The following is a 27,806-nucleotide window of genomic DNA, read 5'->3' as shown; positions in this document are numbered from 1 at the left end:
GCAGAAAGATATCAGGCCTACCCAACTACCAGACTCGGCACCTAAGGATCCTGAAGTAACCGGTATATCGGACCACGCTACCCGTTTTCAAGGTGTGTGTCAGATCGCATTTCGGAGTATCATACTCCAGAACAAATTTTGTAGCACGACTGCGGGCTCATCCACGCTCGGCTGAACAACCTTAAACTGTACTCTTACTTTAGAGTACTCTATATTATTGTCTCTGTGGGGATATATGGGGACTTAACGACATTCGGTTTGAATGTTTTAACCACTTTGGATAGGGCTTTTTTGCATTGTATTAGATTAATGTGGCAGTCTAAGGTTCATCTAGGTGGCTTTTCAAATTTATGCACCCGGTTTTAAAATCATATAGCGATTTTACGACAAACGTTTACTATCCAATCAAGGTGTCAGCCGAGCATGCCAGGACTCATCCTGTCGGTGTTCTGGCTGATACTCCGAAATGCGATCTGACACACACCTTGAAAACGGGTAGTGTGGTCCGATATACCGGTTAATTCAGGATCCTTAGGTGCTGAGTCTGGTAGTTGGGTAGGCCTGGATATGATTATAATTTAGGTCTTCAATATTACATAGGATGGCTTACAAAATTCATAGTTACAATAAATGACATAAAAATAGGGACAGTTATATTACTATACATTAAGTTTCTTATAAGCCCAAAGTGCTGGTTTTTTTCACAGAAATGTAACACATCACACTACAAATAAATAGATGAATGAAAACATATATTCAGTAAAGAGGTATTACAGTATAAAGACCAGGTTGTCGCCACCATTTGTAACCTTCCCCCCCCCCAAAAAAAAATAATAATAAATAAATAAAGGAAAGAAGACAGTCCCAATCCTAGGGGAAACTGGTACATGTAACACGAATCGAAAGTTTATTTCTTTTTTTTTCTTCTCAGATCTCAACATTTGGTCATAACTATGTGACGACGCCGAATTCAAAGCTCGTCTTTCTTGTTCACGTTGCATTACTTTCATTCTAGTGCACCCATTGACATGTCAAACTATCAATGCCAATGAGATTTAAAAAAATATATAAAACTAATCATAAACCACACTCGGTCGGGCAGATCATATCAAGAAGATATCGTACCCTATAGCTACTTGAACTGACAATAAGACTGCTGAACATTTGCATGAGCATTTCTTTTTTTGGTTATTTATGAACGCGGGGATTAACCTGACGACGTAATTTCCCCTTGAGTTTTTTCGCATGACCTTACCACCCTCCCGGCGCGCCATCTTTCGGCATTCTTACACAAACAATAAAGGTATTTCAATTGGACTTCAACAAAAGCAAAGTTGGCGAAACGCCTGCTATCTGCCCTGTCTACGCTCGTACTTAGAAGGTTATTATTGTCACTTTTTATGCGATGTTATACAAATACAGGTAACTCTGGCACTCAAACGTTGCAATAAACTCCTACAGACGCATGCATCCAGGGTGACATAAACTGAAAGCGTAATATTCACGAAGACGTGGCAACTACGTCACTCCTGGGCAGTCAGTGGAAGTTACACCGATCATGTGACAAGAACCAGGGGAGCGGATCTAAGCGTCAATGTGCCTGATATCGGGTCCTACCAGTACTAGCAGCTAGTCAAAGAGCAAGCGGTCACACACCCTTGAGACTTGAAAAGGATATCTGTCTGAATTATCTTACTGACACCCAGGTATTTTGCATTTATCTATATTATAATAGCAGATTAACCGAACTTTTCGTTTCACGCTTTTCTCCCAAACTACAACGATCAGCTGACAACTGGTAGGTGTTAGCAATACCATAGGGCAGTGGGAAGATAGTGGTCATAGTATGAATTTGATTTTACCTGTTAAAATTATATTTTGAAGGCATTTTCTAGCCTTCGGCAATTTCCGTGAAGCTTCGGCATGTGCGACGGGTATCGATTGTTGTCAATAGTAAGACGTGGTGGCTCAATGAATGCAGTTCGAAACCCAGTCATTCCTTTCATTTTCCATCTGCTATTTTTACCATTATTTCATTTTATATTAATACAAGTGTGGACTTTTACACAGAATATAACGTAAAAAAAGATGCTATAAATCGTGCAGACTAATCTCTTATCATGGTGCAATGATTAATGTGACGGGTATTAGTTAGTTTAATATATTATAATAGCAAATTGTTGTTTAATAGTTAGATAGATAGATATATAGATAGATAAACATTCCTCACACTTATGAGGCTATGACGCAAATTACTGGCAAAGCAAACTAATCAGTTTCACGCTCAAGGATGTTTTAATTATTTAATCTTAATATATTAGAATAATAATTATTCGTAGTTTGTAATTTAAATAGGACGTAACAATTTTTTATAAACCACTATGTACATGTAGTAGCAGGGATAGTCTACACAAATAAGTATTGAAAGTAGTGCAGTATTGAATCATATCGCAGTAAAATGGGTCAAAGCTCAAATGTAAAAGTTCAGGCATTATCTAGAAAATAAAGCAATATTCAGATAATTTGGGCCTAGATCTAACTAATACCAATTAACGTGACGTAAACTCATTCAAACTGCCGCGGCCTGTTCTTCACTTACAGGAGCAGGATTGCAGAGTTATTTAAACAAACGCTATACAAATTTGTTAAGAACATCAATGTCCCTGTTAGAAACTATTTCTTATTTTTCAGAAGCATGGCTACTCCAATTACCACAGAGAACCAAATTAAGCTAATAAAGAACTGGGACTTAGTAGGTTCCCGATTTGATGTAAAGGGAAACTTGTCTACACTCATCGGTTATGGCGTTTTGTCCGAGAGCCAGTGCCAGAAACTCCTGGAAAAAGATTCGCGCCAGGAACAGAACCGATTACTGATCAATATCCTGACGAACGGCACTGACCAGCAGTTTCACAGTTTTTTATCTTGCCTTCAGGACGGACATGATTGGTTGGCCAACCTTGTTGCTGAGTCCTCCGTTGATGATGAGGATAAAAATCAAAGAAGAGGTAAATGACCAAATAACCAAGCGATTGAGATATGTACATGTGTTTTATGAATATCAGTACGAAATCCGGGAAGCGGAATCTGACTCTCGTCATATGTAAAGAAACGTAGTCCCAGTATGATATGGAGTCCGGATGTCCGAGGAATTAGTATTTTGCTAGAATCTACGTTTCACAATCTGTAGCAGGCCCTTGCTTTTCTAGAAAACCCTTAGTATCAGAAACCAAGGGCCCGGTTGATATCTTCATCTGAAGGCCCTGGGCTTTAAGTCACACTCTTATTCCCGTCACATTGGAATTCCTTTTCAGGGAAAACCGATAAGTCTATTGTCTTGAAAATCACTGGAGTGCTCAGTCTTACTAAAATATAAAATACAGATCGAGTTTGAAAGCTAGCTTGATCGGTAATGCCTTTTTACCTCCGCAAAGGAGGTTATGTTTTCACCTCTGTTTGTTTGTTTGTCATCAACATAACTCAAAAATTTATGGATGAATTTCGATGGAATTTTCAGGGTGGGTCAGAAATGGGTTGGCGTATATGTGATTAGTTTTTGGTGGTGATCCGGATCAATAATCAATAATTAATAATAAAAAATATCGAAAATTTAGGGGTGAAACGGCACTGGATGGAGACTATGCTGCCTTGGCGGAGGTCTGCGCTCTCTGAGTGCTTTTCTCTAACGCTAAATTGCTCTCAGTCCAAGCGGCTTAAACACCTGGGACGCCCACTAAAGCTGCAAAACGATAGATAATTACCCCTATCAGCCTCAGCAGGCGTGAAAGACCTCTAAGCCGCCCAAGTAATTAAGTGAGAATCTTCTCGCAGATAGTTCCATCCAAATGTAGTACGATAGGGTCCGGGAATGGTTCCTAAGCGGTATTCCTTAGATTTGATTCCTAGGCATGTTAACAGTGTCATTATTGCACTAATCAGATATGTTGAAGTGTTCTTTTGAGATTTTTCTGCATCTTAACAATATTGTTAGTTGATTATACAAAAATGATGGTAAGCTGTTGTGCATTATGTAATATTGCATCAGAATTGAAAAAGACCTTAATTTGGACACTGCCGCCATGGTGAAAACCATGGCACTAACTCATCTCAAAATTATAGAAAAGAAATATAGGACTTTAATATAGCTTTAGCTGGAAAACAAGTGTGGTTGATTTTTTAAGAAGTTATACAGGTTTTTGTGAAAATTTAATTTTTCACATATTGGCATTTTCATGGTGTGAATTTGAACCTCCATGGGCGTGAAGACGATGCTATTCACATTTTCGGAATATCCATGGTACCTTTATTTTATTATTATTTATTGATGGTCATTATGCTGTTAAGCATTATGTAATTACTAATATTGCATAAAAGTTTATCAGTGCTGCCAGGATGACCAGGTTTTTTTTAAATACTTGTTTCTCAAACAATTTTCATTTTTATCATAGGTCGTAGGGGTGGGAGGATAAAAACGTTTTTCAAAATAATGACATTTTGGTCACTAATCTTCAAAACTACTTAAGACAATGGTAAGCACTGGTTTTAACAACATAAGCAATTTTTAAAGGATAAAAACAGCAATTCATTGTCAATGTTTTATTTGTCTAAATGAGTGTCAGTTCTAAGAATCATTCTTTTAAATTACAAAATAATAAAGAAAACAGTGTGCCTTTCCATGCATTTGTGGTCGTAATGTAAAATATAGTTCTTTGTCAATCTTGATGCAATATTATCTAATGATTAACTGGAAAATCATCACCAAATTTTAATCATCTACATCATGTAACATGACCATTCAGAAACTATATGAATTCGTGGCCACAGAAGTTTCAAGTCCCACACTGAAAATGCCAAGATGTGAAAAATGAACATTTCTAAAAAAACAGCACTACTGCCCAAATATGAATCCAATCAGGCTATATTTCAGGCCTACGAATCTTTCTGTAGGTTTGAAAATCATCAGTAAATGGGTTTCCTAAAATGGATACTATGGCAGCAGCACTAAGCTAACCCGTCTCTCTCTGCATAAGAGCTTATAAAACCATAGAACCTCTGTCAATGTCTCTGCTACGCGTTTTCCAAGATCTTCGGTCTGCCCAGCCCAAAAACCAACGTTGAAGTCTTCCATTACCTGCAAGGTAGAATTATACATTGTCTGCCTTGCACTACTTGGAGATTCACTAAAAATATTTCGGATAAGTTAATTGAGTTGGATTTGTGCCTTTTGTTAGGAAGTTTACAATTCAAAAGACGGCAAACAATTGCTTAGCCAGATTGTTGAAAATACAAAAACCAGCAAGGATAATATGGCCTGTGACGGAACCTTGTTCTTGCTTTTTATTAAATCTTAATGACATTCTTTTGCCAACAACAATTTAACTTATTTAATAAAAAGGATTCATAACAAAATAAATAATGATAAAACTGAACTCCCTGGTCGAAGGTCCATAACCAGTGAGTTTAGTGGAGTTGAACGAACCACTCTTTTTTTCTACTCTTTTTCACTCAGTGAAAACTAAATTATGAATTCATGTTTACATGCTTATTTCCCAAAACAAATGACAGTGAACAGCTATTACCAGGCTAAAATTAATAAAAAAATGTCAGAGACGCATAAGCTTAGTTTTGTGTGGCATATTACCGTATTGAAACCTCTGTTGTTGTGAGGAAGCAATGAGCATTTAACATACGTTTTTGTGAAAGTCGAAAAAATAGCAGATTTATCAACATGTCAATAATAAAAATATATTCACTTTAATATACTATGACACTGATAAAACGGGAAAAAAGCACTTGCATTTTTGGAGACATTCATAAGCACGCAAGTACTGCATTAAAACATCCAGCTCTCGGAGACTTTAGCTGAGCCTGCCTCTTTTGGTGTTTCATTTGCAACTGTCATCTGAAATCAAAATCTGCCGTTGTAGAGACCGGCATGATTACATTCCGTTCAGTACCTATTTGTGCTGCCGAGACTGCTGGTTTCCTGTTGAGACGTCGACCTTCCATGTGACACAGAGGTTGACAGTTGATATTTTCATTTCTGATAGAAAGCAGTCAATAAAATCGCCTGAAACGGCTGAAACACTGCCGGACAGACCTTTGTTTAAAATATTTTTGGTACCTCCTTCAGTATAACACTGAGCCACACGACAGTGGTCAATTTCCTGCTTAAGTAGAGACAGCTACTCGAGTATGCATCTCCCACCATGTTGCATTAATTTGACACATGTAGTGTAAAATATCAGCGAATCGCTGATTGGCTTAAAAACTGGACATTGGGGGAAATGAACCAATCGTTCACTTTGGGTTAAATACCCTTCGTTTTGAACTGGTAGGCAGTCATGTGATGTGGGAGTACCAAGAGTTTTTGTGTTTACCTTATTCCGATTGAACAGTATGATCAGTCGGACGTCGGTAAAAAATATTTAAAAACTTCATTTTTATTTTTTTTCTATTTTGGCCATTTTGAAGCTTGAGAAACAAGTTATGCCTATTAAAACAAATGAATTACATTCAATCTCATAGTCAAAGAAGCACATTGCTCCTTTGTGAAATGTCTTTCTGCTGTATCAATACATTAGATAGGGTATATCGCCGTTCTTAAAATGGCCAAAAGCGTCTGAATAGAATACAAAACGTTTTTTGTTTTTCTTCAGAGAACATCAAGAAGATTTGTGCTGTGCCACAACGCCCGAGTTGCTTCTTTGGACGCGAAGAAGATGTGGAGAAAATTATAAATGCATTTCTAAATGAAGGACTCCGCATTGGCATAATCCAGTCTTTCGGAGGACAAGGAAAGACAGCGCTAGCAACGGTGATAGCGGATGAACTCATCTCAAGATGGGGGATACGTTCCATCATGGCCGACATGAAAAATGTTATTATTGCAGAAGACATCCCCGCTTCTCTTCTTCTCGCATTAAAAGTCTCAACTAGCTACAGCGGAGATCAGGCAACCACAGAACGTCTCATCTCGAAAGCCTGCCAAATTGTATCCGAATACGGTAAAAAGATACTCATCATTTTAGACAATTGCGAAACTGCGCTCGGGGAAAGTACACGTGATTACTTCTATTCCATGCTTCAGATGTTAAATTTGAACTGTAACAATGCTTTTGTATTGTGTACGACCAGAGAAACGATACACCTGCCAAATATGGACTATCACCACCACCGTTTGGATTGTTTGTCTGAGAGTGCTTCCTTTAGCCTGCTGCAGCACTATTCTCATACTGTAGATCGCTCTTCTGGAAAGAATCTCGCTGTGAAATGTGGCTTCGTCGCTTTGTTACTTCACATTCTAGGCTACCTTCTTAAACAGGGTTGCACAGTGAGAGAAATAAATGAGGAGCTTACGGCAAAAGGGACCATGAATATTGAGATTTTTGACTTAGGTTCCAGTGATCTGAACGCCCACGCTTGTATCAATTTAACCTATAAGCGCTTAGACACTCATTTGAAAACAGTTTATCAAATACTTTCATTTTTCCCGTCAACTTTTACCAAGGATGATGCGTGTTCCCTTTTGAAAAAACAATTCACGGACCTCACATCATTCCAGTGTCAAAAATATCTTCAAGCCTTGTGTGATACCTCATTACTCACATATGATTACAGGGGCCAGACGTATGTGATGCATAGCCTTATACAAGCTTTTGCACAACACGAAACTGACGAAGACGATAAATGTAAATTTATGGAACACTTTATCCGGTTCATGGAGGTGCCTATAGCGAGTCTGTATTCACTGACAGATGAAAAGGTAGATGATCTCACAAAGCGTAGTGTGCGTAAAGCAAGTGAACTTTTTGAAGGTAGCAAGGAAAATTTTGTCCAGTACATTGCGTTTTTGGACTTATTCTCGCGGACATTGAAGCTGGACACTCATCAGGTAGTGAAGAACCTTGCAATAGGCTTGATGCACGTAGCAAGATACGCTGATTCCTTGAGGTGTTTTGAATACCTATTGAATATGTATCAGGAAGAGGAACCATCACAACAATTTGACATTACTTCTATGCATTACTATATTGGGCGTGTGAACTGGCTACTTGGAAATGCAACTCGGGCAACAAAATTCTTGACAACTGCAATACAAATGTATGAAAGCATGTCAGTGGTGAGCGATTACAAAGACTTTTATGAAAGCTACTATTCCCTTGCGTTTCAACTCTATGGGGATGAAAAATATACCGAACAATTAAGTGTGATCGATAAGTGCATGTCACTAGCAGTAACTTACTCCGACCAACGTCTGAAGTACCGCGCGCAGGCCATGAAGGCTTTGACAAAGTCAAAACAAAGGGAGACTGAGGCTGTTATGGACATCCTGCAAGAGATATTTTGCTTGGATTCTGCATTAGATGGTAAGAATGGTGGTCTCGACGACAGAACCTTAAACAACGCAGCACTGGCCTTGCATTGTATAGAAAAACCGACAGAGGCATTGCCACTGTACAATCGATGCCTTGTGCTCAAGGAGTCCACATATGGTGAACACCATCAAACCGCTATAGCACTCTGTAACGTAGGCGGGGTGAAGCTGCAGTTGGGTGATTTAGATGGTGCTGAAGAGGTCCAAACAAGAGCTTTAACTATAATGAAAAAAACGGTTGGAGAAAATCACTTCCACACAAAATTTGTATTAAACGAGCTAGCTCGTGTTAAATCAGCAAAGGAAAACCACGAAGATGTCATTTGAAAATAGCTTGTGTTCACATTTATTTTGGCTCTTTTAGAATTCGCGAAAATTTGCTGGGTAAAAGTTCATATGTAGCAGAGAACTTAACAAACATTGGTCATGGAATGATTATACATTACAAAGTGAACAATGCAGTTGATACTTTCAGGAGATTGAATATCACAAAGCCAAAGCGAAAACAATTCACAGGCTGGCCCGTGCCATATCTGACCAGGGAAACCACAAACAAGCCCTTGTTGAATTAGAAAGAGCACTCCGTATCAAGGAACAAATTCAGGGAAATAGCGAAGATACAGCTTCTGTCATCCACGACGTAGCAAGAGAAAAGAAACATTTGGGTGACACTGAAGGAAGTCTCGAGATGCATTTTAAGAGTCTAGAAATGGAACACAAAATGCTTGGAGATAATGATGTGACTGTCAAAACTCTTCGTAAAATTGCAGATCTTCTACAAGAATCGGTAAAGGACAATGACGCATTGAAAATGAAAGAAGAAGCTACAGAAATGAAAAAAAAAAAACGACTCTCGAAGAAAAAACAGCTGAAAATTGCTAGTAGCACATGAATTTTATGAAAATCGGTCGAGTGGGTATTATAATGGTACTTGTCTCCAGAAACCGTCACTCGAGGCAGGGGGGTTGTTATAGTTTGATTATGAACTTCCTGGCCACGATTCACAAAGAAATTATAGTCAGACAATTCGTCTTAACTTTTATAGCAAACTCTTACTCTACAATATTACTCAGCAATAGTCCAAGTAAATGAAATGAGGTTTAAACTTCAAATCAGTAGCCACTTTAAATGCAGTATGAACCTGAGTAGTTATTTCTCAGCTTTGTTATAACCTGCACTTTCATCCGTTAAGTAGACGGACTGAATGATGACATGTGAGAGTTACATATGCGAAACATAGTATCATCGATTCTTTTGAGAGAGAGAAAGAGAGAGAAAGAGAAAATATATAGACTACATATGAAGAAACATATCCGTTTAATAGACGGATTTAATGATACTAATGATTATACATTCATTGATGCTATTCGGGTAAAGTGAATTAAGTAGAAGATAACAATATAGTTTTTTTTAATAAATTTGCTAAAAATTCTATTTTTGTTGTTAAATGAGAAACAGCAGATGGGTATAAACTCTTTAAAAACCTTATGGATCCTTTAAAACTTAAAAGTCTACAGCTACTTTGTAAGAAATGAAAAAAGACCGTGTGCAGGACGGGTACAGTCAGACATAATTTTCCTTTTTTTTGCTTCCAATTGTAAAAAAATGTATCAACCACTCCCACTCCCGGGTCAGTACAGAAATGTGCACAGAATTAGGGCGCATTTCCATAGATTTTAGATCAATCTATCCCCGTGGGGAGTCTCACTAGATCACTAGATAATCCCGCTTAAATGACCGCCCGCCTACTACAAGCTGTAAGGGGGTAATTAACTTTCGTGCCCGCTCGGCTGACAGCTATTTAGTGTAAACCCCAGGAATTTAGGTCGATCTATTTGGATCTATCTTATCTCTGGGAACGGGGTCTTAGAAGCCAGAGAAACACATGTAAATACCTAGTGAAAAAATTACTCCAGGTCCTCATAAAAAGTACAAGCTAGGACAAGTCCTGTCTTAGTAAGTGCTGTTTTATCACAATGTAGTGTACTTAATAAACAAATGCACACGATGTACAGGTACCTGTAGATGATTCCCGCTTTGATAGTATGCGAGTGTGATTTAAGTACACAAATAGTGTCTTCGAATCGTCTTCTTCGGGGATCATGTTGTCTTGTAGAGGGCATATCGCAACCAAACGCATTTTGCAACCAAAGAAAAATGTCATAAGGCATTTTGCACCGCAAACAGTTTTGCCATCGCAAACAATTAACGGCTAGGAACATGATACGTCGGGATTGATAAAGCTATCATTATGAATAATGCGCATGGGCCCTTGGGAGAGACAGAAAAGAGCACCATACTTCACTAAAACTGACCTTTACTCCTAATGCCTGGTAATATATGTCAAGGTATCCAATTAAAACTTCAAGATCAGAAATCCTAGGGCCCAAGTAATGTTGTTACATGTTACTTGGTTTAAATAAAACATGTTAATTACTTTTGTAATTAATTAAGATTAGTTATTAAAGTGGTGTCATAAAAGCGTACTGCCCTTGAGTAACGATGTTAAAACGATGAATTCATAGCTCGCGCGAGCGTGCACGTTGTATAATTTTCATGTTGTTAAATATCAAAGCAGCTTATCTTGAGTATAAAAATAATATGCTGCAGAGCTGACCTCTACGGGTGACCCTGTAAAACACGTGGACGCTGTACATGGGATTAAAGTTAGCAGTGCAAGTGTGGCAGCATACATTTGTGGGATCTTCCTTACCCAGTATTCTTGGGTACCAGTAAAGATTATTGCCCCTTAGGATAATGTGTCTTATGGAATATTTGATATATATTTTATCCTTAAGGCCATAACATTTAATACCGGTGTAACGTGACAGACAGTCCCCCATAACAGAAAGTCCGCTTCCCAATAGTTTGCACAGATGAGCCTCACCCTATATTTTGACCCACGTAGGTCAGACTAACCCTAACCATTATAACTATATGGAGGGCGGACTTTCTGTTACACGGACCCTCAGTTTAGTTACACCGGAACAGGCAACAATTTGTTACATTGCTTTAATTGTTTAAATGATTACAATTGTGGGGTTATATTATAAAAGCGGCCTTGTTTGTCCAAATCTCGAACAATCGATATTCTTTGTTGATTTTTTTTTGTTGTGAATTGGACTATGAAAGTTTGTGGTACGCTGCGGATGGGGGAGACATCAAAGTGCATTAGCAGTAGTTTGGTAGCAATACGGGTGCAACATTCAGCAGTGAAGATGTTGAGAACAGTTTGAGGTTTTGGTTTTTTTTTTAATACAACAGATAGTAATTTGTATTATTGTTATTCTAAATGTACTGAAAATCACAATGAATATTAATGTAATTCTAGTTCATCCGTGGACAGGCCAAGTTCTCAATGACATGGCCTATAAAAATAAAATGAAATAAAATGCTGAAAAAAAACGTACCCAATAGAGCTTCTTGAACTGCTTTTTTAAATCACGCCATGCTTTGGACCTAACCAAAAACTATATGGCAGTCGGTAGAGTTAGTTAGTTACTGAAAGCGTGGCAATTTTTTTTTATGATCCTGATCGGTTTCCAGAAATCGTTGACCCCCCCTTTCTTTGATCCACCCCTGCAGTCCTAGTGATAATTCACTTTAAACTGCACTTCCAGTTTAAATTCATGTCAATTTTCTTATCTAAATGTGAGAACAATAAGACAGCTGAAAGTTTGCTCGAAGAATATCGTCTTTCGTTCATTTAAGTAAGAAGGGATAAACCTGACAAACTGGTTTACCCTTGAGCTTTTATCGTGACCTTGGTCACCTCCCTGCGCGCCCTCTTTCGGCGTTCTATACATAATCAAAGAAGCTCTTTCAATTGGACAACAAAAGCAAACCGCTTGTTATTCACTCCTGCCTACGCTAGCCCTAAAAAGGGAATTATTTTCACCTTGTCAATCACGTCTCGATCATAAATAACAAATAACATGCACAATTACTCTTGCGCTCAGACTTAACTCTCACTCCTGCGTCGCATGCATCGAATATTACATTAACAGACAGGCTTAATAACGAAGACGCTGCAACAGTGGCTGCAATACGGCTGATACGACTGGAGATGAGTCGATCATGTAATCATATCATAGCGTGCTGAACCACCACGGCTGCGGGTCTGGGTGGCAATATTTTTGTCTCATGCTGTGCCATTTTGGTACTTGGTCTTAAAGCAAGCGGCCACTCGTCTTGGGAACTTTCTGACGCCGAGGTAAGGTACATTACTTTATATATTGGAGTAGCAATTTGTTGTTTAAAACCTACATGGATAAACAGACAGACAGACAGACAGAGAGAGAGAGAGAGAGAGATGCATAAAAATATAGACAGAGTACACATACAAACTGGGAGTTAATCTAATACACCGTTGTATGAGCATTTATGTATCATGCATACAATGTAAACCCAATGAAGTAGAGGGCGAGGAACAATTTTTGATTAATTATAATGTAGAGACATTTGAGAAGACCTTATAACTTTGATATTCTGTTTTAAAAATTTTAATGTATTTAATGACACTGAAAAGTCTATATTTCCCTCGCAAAATGATGCAACTAAAGACAGCAAATGGTACACGTTATGATGTTTAGAAGAAGTGAATTTAATACAGAAGAGGGGGATTGAAAAGCTTTTATATAAACCCTCTTTTTTATTTGTTTAACTGATCAGTAACTTACATCAAAGAACTTTTTGTGAATTTCAGTTGTACTTTCACATGTTTCAGTCTCTCGTAACCTTTATTATGGCCGGGTTTATTTTCAAACATGAGATGCAAATATTATTATTAATATTATTATAATGGCACTGCTGTTTATAAACACGCCAGAATTTTAAGGCGTGGTCGTTAGATTTACTTTCTCTTACACGCGGGTTCACAAAAATGCAAGTCATGTTAGCAGTCTTATGACAGGGGCGAATCCAGGATTATTTGAAGGGGGGGGTCCAGTTTTTTAAGAATGACTGGCCTCGGATACGAAGCCGACCCTTGACCCTTTGGTGTGGGGTTCGGTGTTTTGGAGAACTTCTGTGCCATTTGGTGCAGTTTAGAACTATGACTCAGCTCCTCAAAATTCTAATAGGAACAGGGGGATATTGTGTGATTTTCTTCCAGAAACCGAAGGGGGAGGGGAGTCGGTCAGGACCCCCCTGACACTCCCCCCCCCCTAAATCCGCAATGTATAATATTGTTGAACTTATTCAGGCACTCAGCTGAGTTTATTTACTTAGCAGTGCAAACACCACAATTTTCAGTCCTACCGTCCCCACATATTTTATACGTTTAAAAAGCGTCAAGTTTGTGTACATTATTTCTGCACCTCCATTGCAATTTTTTTCCTGAGGCAAAGGTCCTTCCCAGTCGTTCACCTTTTTCTTTAGAGCTCAGCCAAAACCTATTGTTGGAAATGGCGATTGAGACATCATTTTCTTCTCTGTTATACTAACCTTTAGGGCGCCACAAAAGGTAGGTGTAACATAGGCATTTATAGTTCAAAACCAACAAACCGTCAATGTCCATATTCTCCACGTTATTTTTATTTTCATTATTGTAGTTATAGATCTACATAGTCGTAGTGAAATTAATTTAAGGCAAAAAACACCCTGGTAGATCAGTAAACTTTTTAATTGGCAACAAATGTTCGTTTTGATAATAAAAGGGAATTTCATGGGGTAAACGACGATTTGCCAATGATTTATGAATCCATGTTTTTTTTAATCAAAAACTTTTTTGTAATAATCTCTTTAGAGATTATATAAGGGAGGTATAGCCATCTTTTTAGGCCCACATGATCTGATGGCAAACACAGTTTGCTGTTTAGAACCTACATATAGATAGATAGATAGCTAGATAGATTCCAAAATAACTGCTGTGACCGCTGTTTTGGGGATAATGATGGGATTAAGAATTTAGAGTATAAGTCACTTTTGCGAAAATTATTACAAGCCGTAAGCGAAACCACACCACGCTTTGAAATTGTCTCATTTTCAACTCCCACATATATTTTACCTTGAATATATTTTCTAGAACAGACCCTAAGTGGGGACGTTGACTGTGGGAATTAAATCGCGGTTGGTCTACAAAAAAGCCAGGTCACACGACCTGTATTATCCGAATCCCTCCTTAAGTAGATCCAATTCCATCAACAATGCAGGCATTCATGATTTAGACAGACTGGCAGAGGTAAAGCATACAATGGCGTTATAATATGTAATATGACTGAATCCACCTAACAAAAAGAAAAAAAAAATCCACAGAAATACGATCGGCTGCCCGAAGACTCGCACAATACCAGCGAATTGTAAAAAGATATGTTTATGCATGCATGCGTGTGTTAATCAGTTCATGCGTGCACGCGCAAGTTACGCTACAGTTCATGAAGTATCTGGGACCAAGGACCCGTCACGACCTACTGGGTACTCTGGATAATATGAAGGGCCCTGGCTATGAATAATTATTGCAGGGTACACAGTCAATTCACAGCCCCGATATGACTAATGCTAGCTAATTCAATCCAATTTCAGTCAAAACCAAATTGTCCAGATGCTCCGTGGCTCCCAATAATCATTAAACGACACACCTCGCATTGCAGTTTAACTCAATTAAGTCAAATAAGGTTGATGAACTTAGGAATACAAACACCCTACTGAATGGTTGTCTTTGGCCCTAGGGGACTGAACTACGATAAATGCACTCGGTGAGCGTAAGACATTTACAGGCGAGAGCATCAATTTCCCTGGATGTTTCATCGCCTTCCCTTCAATCGCCCAATTACACCGTATTTAAATCCCATTTTCGAGTTCTTGGTTTCCACAATTTTCCACACCTCTCGTAATAGAGGTGGAGACTGCTGAATTTTACTCGTGGTGGTAAAACTGAAAACACAGCATGGAACTCAAACACAGGTTTATAGAAGCAATTTTCTCAAGGTGAATAATTTGAGGGTTTTTTTGCCTTATAAATATCTAACGCCCGTTTTTTTCATCTATAGCTACACGTAAGTCAAAGGATAGCAATATTCCTTTTTAACTTTTCTGTGGGCATAGGAGATTGTTAACGTAATAACGCAAAGCAGCATCACATCCTAGTACGCGTAAATAACAGCTGTTGGAGGAACGTCGATATACACAGAATTCATTACCTACCACTACTACTGCTACACTCTGAGTTAAATACAGCATGCTCCTCAAAACTGTTGATTTTCACGCACCGCAGTACCACATTTGTTAAAAAAACATCCAAATTTATCAGAGTTATTGTCAGAGATAACTTGGTGACCTGCGTCTCTGCATACCTGTAGTGTTAATTGCCTTGATAGTTTGATTCGGGGGTAACTGATGTATAAATTGTTAATATATTTATATGTATTTATATATTGTGTAAATAATGTAGTCTAGAGAGCCTGCAAATGTATTCATACCATTTAGTGCTCAATAAACTTATTATTATTATTATTATTATTAATTGTTTACTTTACAGAATAGGCCCTGCCAATTGTAGCATTTAGTGCTAAGTAAATTCATTATTATTATTATTATTATTATTTTAATCCTCCCCTGCACAATTCACATTATCGCTTCTGATTGGAAAAGAGCGTACAGTCATATTGCTGCTGATCTGATTAAAACTGGAGTGTCCTCATCCGGACGTTTCACCTTTAGTAATTTCCTACTAGAAAACTAGAGCAGCGTTACTATAAAAGCACTTGGAGTGCGCAGACCTCCACCTAGACATCTCAGTCGTCATTATCTTTTATAGATTAATGAATGGATCATCATTAAAATGTGGAATCTACGTTAACCCATGTCCGACCTATCCTGAAAATTTTATAAAAATACGTCTCAACGTTTTTGAGTTAGACGTTACCTAGCATGTCAACAAAGGCAAAATATGACCTCCACGGCGGAGATACCGATTATAATGCCATATTAATTGCTGCCAAGTGAGTGATCTTAGTAAAATGAAGTTAATTTCCTGTCATGAGCTAGATCTCATGCCAGGCTAGATCACGAGACTGATAAAAGTAGGCCTATATAATATATCCTCAGAGTTTTGTAATTAAATGTGCTTTATAATGGATCCGCTAGAAAAACACAATTGAATGCTTGGTTTGGTATGGGTATGTGTTAATCAAGGACAGAGCTATCAATAAGCATGTTCTTGTTTCAAAAGTTGTACGTTGCTCGGTAGTGAACCGAATCGCGTTTTCTATTCAGGTTTGAACTTTGCTACACACACTGAACAATAGAAGTGTCACCCCTACTGAACCAATACATTGGGGGAGATAAATGACTGTGGAATGGTATGTTCCTGGTATCATTTTATTAACATCAAATTTCACAAAAGAAACGCTTCTGACTGAACAATTCAACTGTATCGATATTCTGACATTGCTTATATTCCGCCTCTTCAGGTTAATAACTTTAATTACTCTGATTCAGAGGGGTGACACTTCTATTGTCCAGTGTGTGAAATTGATTTTGAAAATTACTATATGTTAAAAGCATCGCAGGAATCGTTCGTCCTACATGTATCACACAGACTATACCGTAGAACTCGTTGTTACTACATGTAGGTAGGGTCATTAATATGTGGCTTGGAGTGCCTCTTTCAAGATGACGTTATTTCTTATCTACATGTACCCATATTAGCTTCCAATTTTTTGTAGCGAACCATCACCATCATTGTCGCTTTATCGATTAAAAGTCTACTAGGACACCCTATCAGTGAGATGTTTCATGCAACTAATTTTAATATTACATAAGTTCTTTATTCAATTACAGATAAAATAGGTGGCGCTCCTTGAGAGACGCTCCCAAACATGGGCCGATGTGTCGAAGTGGCCTCTTGGGGCTGGGTCATCTTGATCAGCGCTGTCGTAATGCGTACCGTGAACAACGGAATCGTGACGTCATTCGGAGAGTTTCTTGGTATTTTCAAAGCATTGTTTCCTACTTCCAAGATGGCTTTTCTAGGTAAATTTTCTTCTTTATCTTCTTATTTCGTACAATTTAAGTCAACCATGAGCATTTAGAATGACATTAATCGCTTAAAGGGATAATAACTCTTCGTATGAGATCTATATTTCACAATAAAAACATTGTAAACAACTCATAGAAATTAAATATATTCTGTTGTACCACAAAACGGCAGTTATAGCTATTATTTTGATATCTGAGCTTGTCTTTAGATCACGTGACCTCCATTGATGGCTTTACTCTGTTATAATCTCTTAAGAAATTTCAACAAAAAAGCAAACTTTTTAGAAAAAAAAAACAAAAAAAAACAGGGACTAACTTTGAATGTAGAAATGCATTCATTAACCATTGGTTAGTATGGGAAATTGTTGTTTACTCCAGGAAAAATCATTTTTTGGCCAAAACGAAGAGTTATTATCCCTTTAATTGTTACAAGCTGTTTGTAAATTTTTTAAATTTATTTTCATTTTGTATTTTTCTTGCATAAAAAGCTGTCTGGGTATTCTCTATCTTTTGCTTTATCATTTTTATATACCTAAGTGGCCTATTTAACCACGGCCAAAGTTATTAAACATAAAAAAAAAAAAAAAATCAAAAAGAAAAGAAATGCAGGTTTGTAATGAGTATGGTAAAATTTTGTTACATTATTCCTTTACTTTTCGCCTGAAAACACCTTTTTAATATAGATATTGGACATTTCATTGAAAGACCACAGGAAATGCCAACTCATTCTCTGTATGAATAAGAAATATTCTATTCAACTCTATTCTGTGTTTTTGCTCTAATATATTTCATTCCAGTCTAATTCATTCACTTTATTCTATTCTATTCTATTCTGTTCTGGTATACTCCGTTCTATCTATTCTAATCTTATTCACCCCATTCCACTCTATTCTATTATATTCTGTTTTGTTTTGTTTTGTTCTACTCTATCCTATTCTGTTATATTTTACTGTAGACACCATAGGCGCTACGGCGTACGGCATCACCAGCATCGGGACGCCGCTAGCCCTGGTCATGAAACGCTGCTTCGGGGCCCGGAAGACCGTCTTCATCGGCGTCTCCGCCATTTCCCTTGGGACAGCCCTCACCGGCACGGTGGACCATCCTGAGGAGATGTTTATGACGTATGGTATCATGGTTGGGTGCGGGACGTTGCTGGCCAACAACCCCCCGTGGTTTCTGTTGTCTGAGTACTTTACGAAGGACCACAAGTATTATGTGCTGACGTCCAGCTTGCCGACTCTGTCATTCAGTTTGGGTATGTATACTAAAATGAAAATTGCCATACAATTAACTATGTGCCCTAACCCCCCCTCCCCCCCTTACGTTTAAAGTGTGTAGATAAAAACGCAGTTTTTTTAGTTTGGTGTGGAATAAACACTGCAATTTAAATTGTCTATTAAATAACCTGCCTACATGTATGCACCCCACACAGGCCCGTAGCCGGCAATTTGAGAGGGGGGGGGGTGTCGTTTTCTGAAAAAGTGGACCTTTTACCATAAAATCCTCAAGTACATAGGTCAAATTTTACCCAGAGTGGACCTTTTCCCAGCAAAAAGGGTGGTTCTTTTGAACCCCCCGAACCCCCCCTGGCTACGGGCCTGCCACACTTCATATCATGCTGGTCTACAATATTTCCAGGTTCACTTATATTCAACCCATGCACACAAGCTCTTATCCACAGTATTGGGTGGCGAAATACCTACGCATTTATCTCTATCCTGACATTCGTTGTGGGCATGTCAGCTATGGCCACCTTTCGGGAGAATGGCGAACAAAAAGTGGCCCAGCAGGAGGCTCCATCTAGCGGAGATGGGCAAAGTTCGAACGAAGATGATTCAAGTAGTGGTGCTGTTGAGCCTTTGGCCAACCCTCCAATTTTGCTGGTGCTAGTCAGTGGAAGTGTGTATGTGTTAAGTATGGGACTGAGATCCATGGCGCTATTTACCCCAGTGTTTATTTTAGTAAGTGAATTTTTTTAAAAGTATTTTTACATGGAACAGACAGAGTGGCAGCAGTAACAATGAGTTGTTCATCAAAGAAGTAGTGAAAGTAGAAGTAGTAGAAGAAGTAATAGTAGAATACCACTTCTATTATTTCTAGTGACACAGAACTGTCATTGAAAGTTTGCGATTTCATTTCAGAATAAAATTTCAGTCGTCTGTCTAATAGTTGTCGACTATATTCATACCAGATGACGTAATTTCGTCAAGGTCGTGACGTCAGAATGGCGAGATGACGTCGCAATGACGACATTACCCTACTACCAAGATCAACAGATTATTTCTTCGACACTGAGTACTTAAGTATAAATTAAATTCTTGTGCTTCGTTTTTTAGGTGAAGCACTTACAAAACCTCGGAGTGGCAAGCATGTCGGCTGCTGCTGTGGTCACAATCTACTCAACGGCTGACCTTTGCGGTCGTCTCTTCACCTCTTTACTGGGTGACAAGTTATTTAAGGGACGAATCATGTACGTCAACATCGTCTGCAGCGTGCTGCTTGGATTGGAGAACTTTGCCGCTGGGTTTGCCGTGCAGTATTACCAGATGGTGATTTTCGCCCTGGGTAGGCCACGAGGCATATTTGAACAGATTTGTGAAATTCCCGCGGTATTCATAAGGGAGTCGAGTTTGGGTTTTGGCTGGGGTGGGGTGGGGATGGGGTTAGGCTGGGGGCCGGATATTTGACTTCATGCATTCGATGGTAAAATAGCTATTCAGCATAACAAACTATTTATCTGGTTATGAATAATATAATATAACACAATATAATTAATCAATTAAAAATTAATTTTATCTATTCCATTTATTTATTTATTTATTTATTTATTTATTTATTTATTTATTTATTTGCTTGTTTGTTTCTATTTGTTTTTTGTTTGTTTATTTATTTATTTACATTTTTGTTTCAGTGGCTGGTTTTACGGCAGGTTTGATGTCTGCCGGTATTTTCGCATCAAGCAGTGAGGTACTGGACGGCTGGTATGCCCATGAGATCTTCTCATTTAGTCGCGTTGGGAACGGTATAGGGGTTATTGTTGGCTTAGGATTGTCAGGTAAGGTACACAGAAAAACAAACAAGCAGACAAACTAGCAAACAAATAAATAAATAAATAAATAAATAAATAAATAAATAAATAAATAAAATAGGTGGAAATACATAAGTAAATGAATTAATAGTTGAATAATAAACAAATAAAACAAAGTTAATAAATAAATAATTATATTGCTCGCTGTTAAAGATGAATGAAAAATGGACAATGAAAATAGCATAATTAAGTGCTTAAGGTGTGTGCGGAAACTTCTACCACTTATTTCATTATCATTTTAACATTGTTATTTACTATTCATCATTTTTTAAAATTCTTTTATCTCATAACTGTATAACACGCCACATTAATTGGTAGCTTAAGTTAATACACTGCTTTATATTCTAGGTTCCCTTTTTACTATTTTTATTATTCCAGGTTTTATATATGACCTCACGGGATCATATCATTTGGTTTACCACCTGAACCTTGGGGTGTTCCTTTTGGCTGGCACGGGGTACGGCATCACTATTCTTCTCCGGAACCGGAAACTACGTAATAGATCTACAGACAACTCAGAACATATACCATTAAACAGTTCAAAATGATAAATCTGTAATTTTAGTGCATTAAGGTTATATTTATTTCATTATCAGACGTTCTCTGTGTCGTGCTGGTCGGGGTCTTCTTGCGCGTGCAGGGGCTCAGAGAGAAACACTAGCGGCAAAATACAAACTGTGTTCACGACTGAGAATTTTCTGAAAAACAAACGTGGAAACTATTCAGCATATTTCAAATACATGCATTTGATACATGATAGTGGACGACATAAGAGCAGTCCATTACCGGCTTAATATACAACTGTGTACATGGAAATGTGGAAGTTTTTCAACAAAGCAAGAAGCTGTACATGCTGGGCATCCGGCCTATTTCCTGTTTGCCATTGGATTGAGTGTTTAATATCTGAGACGTCGAACTTCGAACCATCATTCTAGGGAAAAAATGGAGAGTTCGTCAAAGGGGTCAAGCCTTTTTCCGTTTTCTAATATAAAATACCGGATTCAACAGTAAAAGAAAACATTTAAATTGCTATTTGTTAAAAAAAAGAATGGACAATACGTTCCTTCCTTTCCTTTATTTACTTATTTACTTATTTGTTTGTTTGTATGTATGTTTGTATTGTTGTTATGCTGTGAACGCAAGATGCATTGTTAGCCATGACAGCGAAAAACAAGTAGTAAACCACCCGCGTTCCTCATCACATTAAATAGTGCCAAATGGGGGGGTGGGGGTGGGGTGGGGTGGGGTGGGGGGTTTACTTTGTCGTGAGCTGAAAACTTTAAATATTACCAATTTCGCATATCAATGAAATTTTCAGTCATAAATTATCAGAGTTATGTGCATTCTGATGAATTTGGAGTTAATGAAAGGAGCGAAAGTGTTATTTCTGATTTAAAATCACACCCATTCAAATTACGTAATTGTAAATAGATGTTCTGCCATGATGTAGCATATATGCACATTTTGCTTACCTATAAATTTAGCGGACCATACAACTTCAAGACAATTCTTTTCGAATTCGTTTTTTAGTCTCCCTTAATCAGAGCGGGACGCCATCCATGTTGTCTTTCTTTATAACCATTCCTTTCTTTTGGTGCCATAATAAATAATGATCGCATATGGAAATATATACAGGTATGTATGGAAACAAAAATAGAAAAAAAAGCTCTCAAGTCTTGTGTCAAGCCAGCTCAATTCCATTATTAATTAATTGTTTAATTAAACCATGGATTACAAACAAGATCAACAAGGGGACCTATCCTCAAATTATTAGTTAAAATTCGCCCATTGTTATTTTTAGGCTGTTAGCATCTACTCCGTGATAAAGGTAATGCTGCAATAAAAAATCAGCCGTGGTTAAACTAAAGGTATTATCCAAGGTAATCTTCTATCCTAGCTTCAAGGGTAATGCGTCGTTAACACGTAACTACGGAAATTAAAAATATTATAATAACATCAACAACGTGACAAAGGTGGGGATGCAATAAAACATTCAGTCTTGATTTAACTTGGAGGAAGAATCCAAGGTAATCTTCTATCCTAGCTTTAAGGGTAATGCCTCGTTAACACGCAACCATTGGAATTAAAAAATGACATTAAAATAAAGCTGAGGAAAGATTTTCCCTATACATTCGTCAACCGAACCTTAACTCCATCAAATTTCTAGTGCATAATTTCACTTTCACATGCCCTTTACAAGGGCAACAAAAATATTTCCCCAAATATTCCATCGGCTAAATATGTGTACATTTCTTCGCTGTGACCAGCGAGGGTTTTTGCATAGAAATGACGTCACCAGCAACGTCAACACAGAGGGCATCTGTAATTGAGTACCTCTAATATGCCCGTCACAGCAGCGTATCTATGCTGTTCATGACACTTTAGCATCCTACCTCATCTCGATAAATTATGCTGTGCTATTAATAGAATGGTTTATGAAGACATTTGCGCAAGGAAGAGAGCGAGGTTATTAATAGCTCTCTTTAAAGGAAACAAAAACAAGTCGCCCACAAGTTGAAATCGTGACCGTGTTGTACAAATCGTGACTTCTTGTCACAAAGCAAGATTAACGTTTACAAGGTGCGGCGTAGCAGTAGCTATATATGTATATGCAAGTTTTCAGTTAAGTTGTAGGCATTGTTTTTATACCGACAAAGGTTGCTCGTGGATTTTTAGAAGCATTGTAAAAAGAGCTGGAATTTTGTGGAAGGAAGCACAAAAAGAAACAGGTAAATAATTATTTAGAGTATTTGTGATTCTCTCTCTCTCTCTCTCCCTCTCTCTCTCTCTCTCTGATCAAAAACACTTGTTTTCTTAATTTTCATCGACTATGATAATTAGATATTTCTTTCTCCGAAAAAAAAAAATGTTCTCTCGATTTTGATCAACTAAGACAATTAAATCTCGCTCTCTCGTTCTCTGGTACACTCATCCATCTTCCCTTTTCTTTTCACTTAACAGTCTTGTAACTTGCATTTCAGTTTCGTTCAATTCACCACAGACACAAGATATGGCAATGACATATATGACATTCGCTGTTCTGGGTATGCAGGTTCTCTTGGGTAAGCTATAGAGTCAACCACAATCTTCTGTCAACAATATACTTCTTTGCGTAATAGTTTCTCTCTAGTTTTTTCGCTGTGCGAGTTTTTTTTTTTTTTTTGCACTTCCTTCTCTATTTTTCTGTGTACAGTGTAATTGCGTACTATGTCTCAATCCTTTTTCTCATTGTTTATTTATTTATTTCTTTTTTTTGCACTTCCTTCTATTTTTCTGTGTACAGTGTAATTGCGTACTATGTCTCAATCCTTTTTCTCATTGTTTATTTATTTATTTTTTTTTTTTGCACTTCCTTCTATTTTTCTGTGTACAGTGTAATTGCGTACTATGTCTCAATCCTTTTTCTCATTGTTTATTTTATTTTTATTATTTTTTTTGCACTTCCTTCTCTATTTTTCTGTGTACAGTGTAATTGCGTACTATGTCTCAATCCTTTTTCTCATTGTTTATTTTCTCCTTCCTTCTCTCTCGTAATTTTGTTAACCCCAAAATGTGTAGACTACGTTTGCGCCAATTTAGTATTATAATTAAGAATTTATATGATATAATTGTAAAGTGCATTGAAGATCATTCTAATGGAATGTGGTATAAAAATATAAATAATACTATTATTTACCACTCTGACGTTATTTCTAGGATGGTTGGCCCAGCCGGGATCGGCCTGTTCCTGCGTACCCATCAAGATGGTAGCGCCCAAACTTGAATTCATCAAGCCTGGGTCTGTTCCCACCACCCCTAAACCCAAGTGGGGCCAATTGGACGACTGGTTTTGTCGCAACAACCCTGACATCGGTAATATCCATTTTAGATTATATACTAGGCCCCTATATACTATAGTATGTAATCTAAATTATATATATTATACTATATAAGTTTGTGTTTCAAAGTCATATTTTCTCTTGAAGCTTCTCATCTTTCCCACTTCAGAACTTAAAAACGATTCAACTTCTCAAATGAAAGTGCCTAACTCCAATTTAGAAAAAAGTCAGTTTAAGTGCCTAACGTCTTTGTTACAAACGTTACACGGTCACATGCTCACATCTTACCCTAAAAGGAACAGTGTTAAATTAACTGACTTAAGTTTTTTTTATGAGAATTGGGGCTGATGTCGATATTACTAAATATAAACAAGATATGGGTACTTGACAACATGCGATAGCACATTGTTTTTAATTGTAAAATAATTTGTTAACGATGATTAAAACGGTACGTTATCGTTTATGTAGGCTATTGCACTATTTTTTTCTCCGTTTTTTAAGTCTCTACCGTTTTAATTGATATTATTGATATTCTATAATGAGCAATGATGTTTTTTTCAGTTATCAGAGGCTATGTTGTCAGCTCTAAAAGACACGTCAAACTGGAAGCTGGAATTGGATACCCACTTCCGCTTCCGGGATCCAATCTGGAATATACTGTCCAAGTTCTCGACGTCTTTAAGGTAAATTGTACAATATGTGAGCATTCTCTAAGAAAATAATGATAACTTTGTGTAGAGAGAGTGACAAAATTTAACTGTATTTGTATATATAAACCGTTACAATTACAGTTGATTGGAAAAAATACGAATGAAACGGATATAAAAAACAGCTTTATCTAATGAAAGTTGTGAAAAAATGCTGGGATTTATTTCATTTTATGTTTTGATTTAGTAGCCTTTCATGTCATTCCATGTGAACTGTTTATTTTCATTCTTTATAGTTACTTGTAACTCAAATTCATATCATTGTCCGTTTTTGTTTTGCGTTTAGGAGTCTGAGTTTGTCACAGCGGGTAAGAATGTTTCAGTCTACGTTAGCGTTGGCGGCCATTCTTGTGATTATAGCCTAAAAGTGAATAAGGAGTATCTATTAAGAGGTGAGTTGAAAGCCAGAGATAATGATATCAGTGTGCAGCATAACTTTAATTTTCTAATACTGCAGAATGCACTGTACAGGTAAACACAAATGAGCAAGAGTTAGTAAAGGCGATTTTTAGCATTGAAAAATTTTGTATTTTGTTTCAACATTTTTCATGTGGTCTTACATCAAATTTTGCCACTTACCAAACCAAGTCCAATGCATCTTTCCCATTCGCAAAAAAAAAAAAAAAAAAAAAAAAAAAAAAAAAAAAAAAAAACCTGATTCCTCGAGATGCTAGGTTCCCGAACTCGTTAATTTTGTCTGGCCTCATTAGGTACTAGTTTTCATATTTTTTCGTTGTTTTACTAAAGGTGACGTAAAAATAGAAAAAGACGAGCCCAAGATTTGGATGCGCGGCTACTGCGACTACGGGAGAGAGTGGAGATTTCTTCCTCTTGGTATGGCCAGATACCTGAAAGAAGAGGGGTGCAAATAGGGGTGAACACCAAGTCAAGGCCACCGGAAGTGCCGCCATAGGACTTGGAATGACTTAACAGCAAGAAGAAAAACCGGGGAAAAAAGAAAAAAAAAAAGAAAAAGAAAAAAGAACATACTTTTGCCACAAAAAATCAAAATCTGATATCATATACTCTGATTGCAATTATATGCATGACTGCAAAGAACAATCCCAACCATACTTTGTATACAAATATTAGTACACTAGGGTGCATTATTTTATATAGAGAAAGAGTCTATAGCAGCAGAGACTGGTTCATTTTCGGGAGAGTGGTCGCTAATTGCTGGTAAAGCCTCGATCTCGTTACAGCTGTTAACAAAGGGCGGTGAGCCGTTACACTGTTTTATTTCAAGGATTCAATTGCAACTCACATGTCGATGATGAGTTACAAAAATGGCTTTGTGTTAAGAAAACTTCCATTGGGTAACAAAAAAATATATGTAATGGAGAAGAAAAGTGTTATATATCACTCTTGGTGGTATAAATTGGAATATAAATTTAAGATTCGAAACTGGACTTGTACAAGTAGATCGTAATTTTCAAAACGGTTTGGGAGTATATATTTTGGTGGAATTGCAGGAATTTCCAGGAAAATTCATTATTTGCTGTATAAAGATCTAACTGGATTTGTTTGCTTTAAAATGTTTAAAAACTAAGGTTTTTCCGTGTGATGCGCCTGCCGGTCGATACCGAAGGCTTCCATGCGTAATCCAGCTTCTTAGTCAGGGAATCCTCCGCTAGGGGCGCTAGTTGAGGATCGTTGAATGGCACTGAGGCTCTCCTCACCCAAATGTCTAACCCGTTTCTGAAAAAAAAATTGCAGAAAATTATAAATGGCCATGGTGTTATTTTTTTTTCCAAAGCAGTTCTTGTTAATGCAGTTTAATGTCCTTTAATAATTATTATTGTTTTTTTTTTTTTAAATGATGACAATATCTTATTTAAATGATTGTAACATCCATTCTTTACATGCATATGCAAATAAATGTTTTGTTATTATTATCATTATTATTGTTGTTGTTGCTATTGTTGTTGCTACATAATGAGAACAGTACTAGATTCAGAGTATAAAATGTATAAAATTTGCTCAATTTAGATTCATTCAGAAGTTGAGAAGAGTGTAAAAAGCCCACAGAGCATATCCTGACTTAAAAAGGCCCTAATGCAAATGGCTCCAAATATTTTTTCAGACATTATACAAGCAATGAGGCATCTCTTACTTCTATCAATCAATTGAATGGCATTTTATACAAAAGTGATTCACTATTCATAAAAAATGAAACGTTTTATTTTCATCTGTGTATCGTATCGAGCGTGACGTGGTTTTCGCGTTTTTGCGTACATTTGTCTTTGTGTGGAATGATGCTCAGTTGTGACTTCAAAACTTTAAACTAAACATTTTCAAATTCCGCTAGCGTTCGTGTTGCTTTTTGGACCAACGATTGTGGACAACGTCATGCAACTCATGTAATATGTAGTGCACGCAAGCGTTTCAACTTACCTCAGAGCATCCAAAACTCTGTCTTTTACAGGAAAACACAAGAACAAATCCAGGCGGCCTGAAAGACCTGTAGAATGCGCCACATACACCGTAACTGGCCAAACGTTTGAATCACCTTCAAACTCAAACGGCTCCACGGGCAAGTTTACGGCCAACTCGTACACCCCCGGATGGTCGAGATTGTCACAGGGAACAGGCTTATAGTACACTGGACCTTTATACAGTGACGTGCTATTTTTCTCCATGCACTCCCAGTCCCTGTGAAGTCTAGGGGACAGGATAGGAGACCAACCTTCCCATTGAAGATCAACTGTGCCCTTGACCTCAAAGTCGCGAACTTCTTCCCGCGCTTTTCTGTTAGGACCTGCACTTTGCATGCTGGCGGTAAAGGCAACGATGTTTTTCCCCCGTGATGTAATTTAAGATGAACTAGATCGTGA

General features: G+C 37.5%; 3 protein-coding genes across 6 annotated transcripts; all 3 read left to right on the top strand.

Moving 5' to 3' along the window:
- Positions 1 to 1,324: 1,324 nt before the first annotated feature.
- LOC147760292 (uncharacterized) lies at positions 1,325 to 9,811 on the top strand. The gene is made up of 3 exons (XM_086994620.1): positions 1,325 to 1,706; positions 2,692 to 3,008; positions 6,660 to 9,811. The coding sequence occupies exons 2-3, from the start codon at positions 2,696 to 2,698 to the stop codon at positions 8,702 to 8,704; spliced, it is 2,358 nt and encodes a 785-aa protein (XP_086850746.1). The 5' UTR covers positions 1,325 to 1,706; positions 2,692 to 2,695; the 3' UTR covers positions 8,705 to 9,811.
- A 2,472-nt stretch (positions 9,812 to 12,283) lies between these two features.
- LOC106172282 (monocarboxylate transporter 13) lies at positions 12,284 to 21,524 on the top strand. Of its 4 annotated transcripts, none has more exons than XM_086994433.1 (7): positions 12,284 to 12,590; positions 17,159 to 17,350; positions 18,312 to 18,614; positions 18,998 to 19,320; positions 19,696 to 19,924; positions 20,271 to 20,414; positions 20,826 to 21,524. In XM_086994433.1, exons 2-7 carry the CDS (start codon positions 17,197 to 17,199, stop codon positions 20,993 to 20,995), a joined length of 1,323 nt encoding a protein of 440 aa, XP_086850559.1. In that variant the 5' UTR covers positions 12,284 to 12,590; positions 17,159 to 17,196; the 3' UTR covers positions 20,996 to 21,524. The 4 variants fall into 4 exon arrangements, with proteins under 4 accessions (XP_086850559.1, XP_086850560.1, XP_086850562.1 ...); XM_086994434.1 differs by having other exon boundaries at positions 12,284 to 12,595; XM_086994436.1 differs by lacking the exon at positions 12,284 to 12,590 and adding an exon at positions 13,821 to 13,841.
- A 1,459-nt stretch (positions 21,525 to 22,983) lies between these two features.
- On the top strand, positions 22,984 to 26,868 carry LOC106175850 (uncharacterized). The gene is made up of 6 exons (XM_013558008.2): positions 22,984 to 23,176; positions 23,429 to 23,509; positions 24,144 to 24,299; positions 24,827 to 24,948; positions 25,259 to 25,364; positions 25,720 to 26,868. The coding sequence occupies exons 2-6, from the start codon at positions 23,458 to 23,460 to the stop codon at positions 25,842 to 25,844; spliced, it is 561 nt and encodes a 186-aa protein (XP_013413462.2). The 5' UTR covers positions 22,984 to 23,176; positions 23,429 to 23,457; the 3' UTR covers positions 25,845 to 26,868.
- Positions 26,869 to 27,806: the final 938 nt, after the last annotated feature.

This window comes from Lingula anatina, chromosome 8 (assembly GCF_051362555.1).
Source record: "Lingula anatina isolate TDL-2025a chromosome 8, LinAna3.0, whole genome shotgun sequence".
Classification (NCBI taxonomy): domain Eukaryota; kingdom Metazoa; phylum Brachiopoda; class Lingulata; order Lingulida; family Lingulidae; genus Lingula; species Lingula anatina.
The sequence above is the reverse complement of the archived record's forward strand: the minus strand, read 5'-3'. Positions and strand labels throughout refer to the sequence as shown.

Coding starts and splice junctions, on each gene's coding strand:
- LOC147760292 (XM_086994620.1), top strand. CDS start 2,696: ATGGCTACTCCAATTACCACAGAGAACCAAATTAAGCTAATAAAGAAC. Junction 3,009..6,659: donor GGATAAAAATCAAAGAAGAG/GTAAATGACCAA, acceptor GTTTTTCTTCAG/AGAACATCAAGAAGATTTGT.
- LOC106175850 (XM_013558008.2), top strand. CDS start 23,458: ATGGCAATGACATATATGACATTCGCTGTTCTGGGTATGCAGGTTCTC. Junction 24,300..24,826: donor TCGCAACAACCCTGACATCG/GTAATATCCATT, acceptor TGTTTTTTTCAG/TTATCAGAGGCTATGTTGTC. Junction 25,365..25,719: donor TAAGGAGTATCTATTAAGAG/GTGAGTTGAAAG, acceptor GTTTTACTAAAG/GTGACGTAAAAATAGAAAAA.
- LOC106172282 (XM_086994433.1), top strand. CDS start 17,197: ATGGGCCGATGTGTCGAAGTGGCCTCTTGGGGCTGGGTCATCTTGATC. Junction 18,615..18,997: donor GACTCTGTCATTCAGTTTGG/GTATGTATACTA, acceptor CAATATTTCCAG/GTTCACTTATATTCAACCCA. Junction 20,415..20,825: donor TGTTGGCTTAGGATTGTCAG/GTAAGGTACACA, acceptor TTATTATTCCAG/GTTTTATATATGACCTCACG.